Source organism: Micromesistius poutassou (assembly GCF_964030765.1).
Source record: "Micromesistius poutassou genome assembly, contig: SCAFFOLD_6658, whole genome shotgun sequence".
Taxonomy (NCBI): domain Eukaryota; kingdom Metazoa; phylum Chordata; class Actinopteri; order Gadiformes; family Gadidae; genus Micromesistius; species Micromesistius poutassou.
In genome coordinates this window covers 1-8,225 of record NW_028180082.1, presented here as the reverse complement: position 1 = coordinate 8,225, position 8,225 = coordinate 1, and the positions used below count along the sequence as shown (strand labels likewise).

At 46.8% G+C, this 8,225-nt stretch overlaps 1 protein-coding gene across 1 annotated transcript; it reads right to left on the bottom strand.

Moving 5' to 3' along the window:
• Positions 1-233: 233 nt before the first annotated feature.
• On the bottom strand, positions 234-7,272 carry pfas (phosphoribosylformylglycinamidine synthase). The gene is given in 13 exon segments (XM_084489370.1): positions 234-356; positions 358-395; positions 1,026-1,050; positions 1,052-1,176; positions 1,383-1,497; positions 2,413-2,498; positions 2,695-2,902; positions 3,047-3,192; positions 4,416-4,535; positions 5,233-5,346; positions 5,349-5,387; positions 5,684-5,767; positions 7,095-7,272. Coding segments are annotated over 13 exon segments (1,365 nt in total). The 5' UTR covers positions 7,252-7,272; the 3' UTR covers positions 234-248.
• Between the last annotated feature and the right edge of the window lie 953 nt (positions 7,273-8,225).

Sequence of the window (8,225 nt, the reverse complement as noted above, 5' to 3'; positions counted from 1 at the left end):
TACTGAATGTATAATTCATTTTATGAACTTCCTGAAATATTTATTAAATAATTATTTTTAAAAAGGAGTTTTGCATGGATGGTACTTTTTAAAAAAAGTGTATATTTTATAAATCTCCCGTACCCCTGGAGTGCCTTCACGTACCCCCCCCTTTTTGAGAACCACCGCCTTAAGAGCACCAGAGGGGAGCCGTCCTCCTGCTGACTCGTCTCTGCAGGGTGCAGAATGAACGGACGGCGGTGTGCGCGCTAACCTTCGCCGTGGGCGACCCAGACTCCCAGGGCGGACCCCTCCATGCCCTTCAGCCAGACGGAGGGCGAGGCTCTGATCCCCACGCTGACGAAGCGGGACTCGAACCCTCCCCAAGGCGTTGTGGGTCAGCACCACCTCGGCGCCTGAGGGAACGACAAAAAAATAACTGAACCACAAGACTAACGCATTTAAATGTGAAATCCGTACACCGGCTGTTATAAAACTTAATATATTTAACAATTATTCGCCGAAGGCTCCGTGACTAGAGGGGAATAGCCCCCCGGCACCAAAGGTCTTTCGACAGCCCCCCGCCCCCCCCCCCCCCCAGAGGGCCGTTCTCCACTATTCAGGGAGCCTGAGGTGAACCATTGTTTTATATGTACCACACGTGAACACTCCAAAAGTAAACAAGACAGCACTGTCTGCCGGGATTTATTTGTTTTTTTATTAGCGGTTTATTTGTTTTTATTGGCGACGACGAGACGACCGTCACGCGCGATGAAACAATATCCCCAGTTTGAGATCTCAATCTCGGGGATATTATCCCAATATCCCCCCGAAGACAGCGAACCAAGCTAATTGCGCCGTCTTAGGAGGTTCACGTGTAGCATATAACACACACACACACACACACACACACACACACACACACACACACACACACACACACACCACACACACACACACACACACACACACACACACACACACACACACACACACACACACACACACACACACACACACACACGTTCCTCTTTCGGCGGCCTCACCTGTCCCGTCTCGCCCCTCGCCGACCCCAGCCCAGCAGGGCGAGCAGCTGGCAAGCCGTTGCACACCCGAGGCTCAGCGTGTCCGCCCGGCCGCGGAACCGCTCAAACTCCGCCTTGGCCCGCGGGTTGTAGGCCACCGTGGCGGCCCAGCCTGGGGGGGGGGGGTCACACGTCAGACGTTAGCGGGGGTCCTACTCGAACCATTTCTGTGTGGGTGCGTGTGTGGGTGCGTGCGTGCGTGCGTACGTGTGTGGTGCGTGTGTGGGTGCGTGTGTGGGTGCGTGTGTGGGTGTGTGTGTGGGTGCGTGTGTGGGTGTGTGTGTGGGTGCGTGTGGGGCCTCCGTATGCCGTCTTTACCTTTGGCCGAGCCCAAGACGTCGGCGTAGCTGAACCCGCCGACAAACACCACGGCTTTGAAGGGCTCCAGGCTCAGGGAGCCGGAACACAGGTCCTGCATGTTCACGTCCCACACCTGCAAACAACCAAAGGCCGCTGCGCTGAGAGGAGATTGAACCGAACCGCCGTCCGTCCGTCCCCTTTGGGACGGATGGTGGTGCCTGTCTCTCTCAGAGAGAGATACAGACAGAGAGAGAGGGAGCATGAGAGACAGAGACAAAGAGAGAGAGAGACAGAGAGAGAGGGAGCATGAGAGACAGAGACAAAGAGAGAGAGAGACAGAGAGAGAGGGAGCATGAGAGACACAGAGACAAAGAGAGAGAGAGACAGAGAGAGAGGGAGCATGAGAGACAGAGACAAAGAGAGAGAGAGAGACAGAGAGAGAGGGAGCATGAGAGACACAGAGACAAAGAGAGAGAGAGACAGAGAGAGAGGGAGCATGAGAGACACAGAGACAAAGAGAGAGAGAGACAGAGAGAGAGGGAGCATGAGAGACACAGAGACAAAGAGAGAGAGAGACAGAGAGAGAGGGAGCATGAGAGACACAGAGACAAAGAGAGAGAGAGACAGAGAGAGAGGGAGCATGAGAGACACAGAGACAAAGAGAGAGAGAGACAGAGAGAGAGGGAGCATGAGAGACACAGAGACAAAGAGAGAGAGAGACAGAGAGAGAGGGAGCATGAGAGACACAGAGACAAAGAGAGAGAGAGAGACAGAAATAGGAAGAAAGTGAGAAAGAGAAAGAGAGAGAGAGAACAGGAGACAAAGAGATGAGATTGAACTGAACCTCCGTCTGTCCCCTATGGGCAGTTAGGTTACTGAAGTTCAGACTTGCTTACAGAGCCTCTGAAATATCAAAACACAATATAATACACAGCCAAAACTAAAACCAAAAACGTGCATTAGGACCAGCATCAGCCCCATTTACCCCAAATACCGCACATTAGGCAAGTAGCAGACGCTCAAAGTGCTGCATCTGTGGTGGGTCTACCTCAAAGCCCGCCATATGCAGAGACACGGCCATTTCTCGGTCTCCATTACTGCCTTCCTCTCGGACCACTGCCACCCGGGGCTGACCTGGGGACACACACACACACACACACACACACACACACACACACACACACACACACACACACACACACACACACACACACACACACACACACACACACACACACACACACACACACACACACACACACACAATGTGAAACTGTGTTGACATTTTTGCCCGACTGGAATGATGTTTGAAGCGCAAGTGAAACCTTACAGAGGTGGCTGACGCTCGGCCCTTCAGAGGGGTCAAAGTTCAGTTTGAAGAAGGGCTGTGTCCGCACGCGGAGCCCCTCCTCCTCTTGCCGAGCGCAGAGCTCATTGGTCTGCAGACGCTCCAGCTGGAAACTCGTCTCTTCCCACAAGGCTCGGAGCGCCGGAAGCTTGTCGTTCAGAACCTCCTCTCCGTCGACACGGACGCTGACCTGAGAGGCGGCAAAAAGAAGCAGGAAATCGTGACGTTCGTTTTTTTTTTTCGTTCACGTTTCTTTCCATCTCAACGCTCGAGCCTTGATGTTGAGGTCCTAAAAATAAATAAATAAATAAATAAATAAATAAATAAATCCTACTTTAGCTTCTGGTCCGAAACCACAGGTTCTGCCGATGCGGTGGCAGTGGAGCCCAGCGGCGGAGTACCGCTGGCTCACGGCCTGCAGGTCGTCCTGAGACACCTCCAGGACCAGACCCAGCTCCTCGCTGAACAGCAGCTCCAGGCCTACAGAGAGCACACCCAGGTTAAGACACTCGCCATGGGTCAGAATGTTCCATTATTCCTTCCCGAAGGTCAAAGACGATTTTTAACATTTGGACCCAACATTTTTTTCAAATAATTTTTCAATTTTTTTTCAAATAAACAAGAATTAACGGACGGAACTAATGTTGGTTCTGTAGCACTGTTAGTTTTTTTTTATTATTATTAATCATGTACAGAAAAACAATATACACAATACACAAGCATAAATGTTAATATATATGCATACAACACAAACACTGATCACTGTTAAAGTTTTTTTTTTTTGCGTTTAAGATATTAAAGACCGGGTAAACCAAATTCAGTATTTTTCTTCTTATCATATTAATTAGGCCTTAAATGTGTCCCTCAAAACATGTAAAAAATATTTTTCCCATTCATCATTTCCTTGAGGAGCTAGGCCTCAGAGAATGTTCTGTGTGCAGGTTTAAAATGGGCGGGTCTACATCGATGACCGCTTTACGTAAAGCGATCATACTCACATAAACCCGCCCCCTGCTGCCCTCTAGGTATAAATACATTAACCGCGCACTAGCATTCTGTGGTTTCACCCGTCTATGGTTTTACCGCTCACGAGTCTGGTTTGAATTGTCAGTTTGCAGTTGGCTCTCCGGTGATGGGCGTGGTTTCCTGGCCTGCAGCGCACACGCCCCCACCGTCCTGAGCCAGGGATTACTGCTCATTTTTCATCAACTTTGAAGCATAATTTTATATACTTCGCGATTTTTTTAGTCCTTCAAATTTGGCAGGGTGGTTAATAATATATTTTCCTGTGGTATTATAAACTCAAAACCCATAATTATTCTTGGTTTACCCGGTCTTTAAGTGATTTCTTGCCGATGATCCATGGCTGCCTTTGTGAATGTCGGCACACTTTGAATAATCGATTATTCGTTCATACCACCCACTGATTATTCGACCATGAAAAATTTGAGCTATTCACATCCCTTTTAGACACTAGGGCGGGGAAGAACAATCCATTCTTCGATGCATCGCGCTTCTCTCTAGAACGATTCTGTCTCGATGCAAATAAGTTAATAATGGGAATGTTAATAAAAACATTTTATATATATATATATATATATATATTTATAATTATTTTTTTTGCGCCTGCTGCAGAGCGCAACAGAAAACGGGTTGGGAGTGAAAAACACGCCGCCCCTCTTGGGGAACACCCACACACCCACCTGGGACGCCACCCGAGGCAAAGTCCACCTCCACGCCGCGGTTCCCGGCGAACGCCATCTCCAACAGACAGGTGATAAGTCCCCCGTCGCTGATGTCATGCCCCGCGCTCAGAAGACGATCTGCCACAAAATTAATTAATTAATTAATTAATTAACAGAAGGAAATCCACCAATCAGCTGCACTCTGAGACCGCCGTCACCAGCTGGGGGGGGGGTGATCGTTAGGAGGCGGGGAGATAATTGAAGAAATGGGAACCAAGCGAACATGCATACATACATTAGGGGTGTAACGATACGCATATTCGAACCTAAATATTTCGGTACAGGTCTAAATTTATTATTATTATTTTTTTAGAATTAAGTTTTTATTGATTATCACACACTCTGTGACTGTGTTGTCTTGTCTTGTCTTGTCCTGATGTTTTGTGTTGTGACTTTATTGTGTTTTTATCCTCAATTGTATTTGATGTCTTTTCATTTGTGTAAGGCATTTGTTTGATACAATTGAATAAATCAAATCAAAATCAAATTGTTTAACGAAATAATAAAAACTGCTGTACCGAAAAACATACCGAACCGTGACGTAAAAACCGAGGTACGTAGCGAACCGTGACTTTAGTGTATCGTTACACCCCTAACATACATACATACATACATACATACAAGCCCAATCATGTGCAGTAACTATTCCATCTTATAAACATCGTCCAGGCTGCTCATTTTAAACCGACTATGAACGACGACTATACAAGTCGTAAAATGGACCGACTTGAGCAGCAGTGACCTTGTGACCCCCCCCCCCCCCCCCTTTGCTGACCTTGAATCAGCGTCTGTGTGACGTTGAAGCAGGCGGAGAGAAGCTCGGGCTGGTCCAGGTCGGGGGAGCAGTCCCCCAGCTGGCTGTAGCACTGAGCCAGGGCGGAGCCCCCACACGATGCCGGCCGTCCATGACGGGCACCCACAGCAGGACGCCTGGAGCCACAGGATCAGGGGTTAGTGCGGCGTGGGGAAACAAGGGTGCAAATCCATTGTCCAATTTGTACATGACCATCCATTTACTGCATGGAGGGGGGGGGGGAGAGAGAGAGAGAGAGAGAGAGAGAGAGAGAGAGAGAGAGAGAGAGAGAGAGAGAGAGAGAGAGAGAGAGACAGACAGACAGACAGACAGACAGACAGACAACGAGAATAGAGTGCAGAAAAAAAAACTCCAGACAGAGACAGACAGAAAAAAAAGCCAAGAGATAGGGCAGCGAGCGAGAGAGGCTAACCTTTACCCTCTGGGTCCTCTAGATCGGGGGTGACCGTGGCCGTGATGTCCGGACACACGGCGTACACGGAGATGACCAGAGCCCTGCAGCAATAGAAACAGTAGAGAGACCTCTGAGTAGGGGTAGATGGGGATCGAAACCCGGTTCTATCAAGGACCCGGTTCCACTTTTTTCAAAACCCGAAAATCAATAACGTTTGGGCTTATCGATACCACTATCGAGTCTCGTCGTTTTTTTTGTAACGTAATTGTGTGTCCCTCGAGTCGCGTCACGGCACTTAAATCTAATCAATCTATAGTATATATATATATAGTAGTATATAATATATATAATAGTAATCCAATTGTGAAATCCGTGTTGTAATCGGTTGTATCGCGCTTTTATCCAAAGAGCTTTACAGTGTTGGCTGACATTCACCCATTCATGCACACATTCACACACCGACGGCGGCGTTGACCACGCAGGGCGACAGCCAGCCAGCGGGTCAGGAGCAGTCAGGGTGAGGGCGACGTCTCGCTCAGGGACACGACGACGACACTCAGCTAGGGAGGAGGAGCCGGGGGATCGAACCAGCAACCTTGCGGTTACCAGCTCAACCCGCTCTACCTCCTGAGCTAATGCCGCGCCCCTTTTTTACAATATATAACGACGATAAGCTTTGTTGAGTCACACAACGTAATTGTGTGTCCCTCGAGTCGCGTCACGGCACTTAAATCTAATCAATCTATAGTATATATATATATAGTAGTATATAATATATATACTAATATATAATAGTAATCCAATTGTGAAATCCGTGTTGTAATCGGCAGCATACAAGCTAGTTAGCTTGAAAAGTAAATAAAGTTGCAGACGTGCTGCGTGATGATGTGTTCAGGTTGGCTCAGTAAAACGACTATTAGGTTATCATGATGCGTTCAAGTGTAACGTAAAGAAAAGGGAAATTGAGTTTTTGGCGAGAAACATGAGTAATACAGTTGTATAGTTCTCTAATCATTTTAGAATATATAATTAAACTACTGATGCCAATATTTATTAAAAATGACATTTAATTTAAAATACAATTATTTATTTCCTAAATATTTTCCTAATCACTAAAAACATGAAGGCTATAAACGTTTTTGTTATGCTCACTTGTTAAGCAATAAAAAAGTATCGATAGTGGTATCGATAAAGACTCGGATCGATAAGGAGTATCGATAAAGGTATCAATATCAATAAATATTAACGATCCCCATCCCTACCTCTGAGATAAAAAAGCCTTTCCATACACTTGCTCTCCATACATACAGATCAAACCACACACACACACACACACACACACACACACACACACACACACACACACACACACACACACACACACACACACACACACACACACACACACACACACACAAGGACCTCCTACCGGGCGCTTTGACGGTCTCCTTGCCGACCCTGGCGGCCATGCTGAGAGAATCCTTGCCTCCGTCGACGGCCACCCCCAGCTGGGCCATGACCCGACACATGGCCTGGCAGGCGTCCCACAGCGCGGAGCCTTCCCCGGGCAGCTTGGCTGCCCACATCCAGTTCCCGCTACACTTCACATCCTTTAAAAAAAAATAATATAAATCACACGGCAGACGCCGGTGTTCTGCCAATTTCTGCCCCCTTGTCAGATTTTGCTACCTAGTGGTTCTGCACATGCGCATGACGGCACTATTGATCCGCGGTGTAGTATTGGTGTAAAATATACATACTGTACCCCTTAACTCTCCAATAAAGACGTTATATTACAGTATCAGAGTCTATAGAATCATGCTACCCTATCAAAAAGTGCTACCTTATGTGTTTGGTAGCGTATTTAATCTGTTGACCCAACTGCCTCTATCAAACGACGCTCCCACTACAGAAACATGTTATTTTACACGACTACTCACTCCATGTACACTGTAAGAATACGGGGAGCATATTTTGATACTGTATTATAACGTCTTTATTGGAGATTGCCGACTCGTTCATAAATCAAGAACCGAAACTCGTTTTTTGGAACACGTGTATATTTCGGAAAAAATATTTTTTCTAAAAAGCTATGCATCCGTTCGTCAATAACTGCTCTGTGTACGCTACACTACAGCGATCTTTGCAGGTAAAGCCTCTAAATGTCAAGTTCTTGGATTTAATATCCAATTAGTTGTATCGTATGGTATCTGTATGAGCCATGTTCATTTTGTATTATTTCATGTAATTTTGCCCTGTGCCACTAGGGGGCTGTATGTGTTTTGTGGTTCAGCCGACCTCGGGTCAGGCCAGGTAGGCCATTTAACCTAGAGGAAACTCAGACACAGGTGTTGCTCATTTTGGGAAGCAAACAGTTTTCGACTGTGCCAGTGCGGCTATATTATATGCTATGTGCTTACGTGCCTTTGTGGTGAGCAATTCGGTTTGTTGTTTTTGGTTACATATATTATGAGTTAAAGTTATTGCCGCGGCATGCTATATGAAGAAAATAAACCTGCGAGATAATTGTAAAACTACTGAACTCTCCGTTTGCTATGTT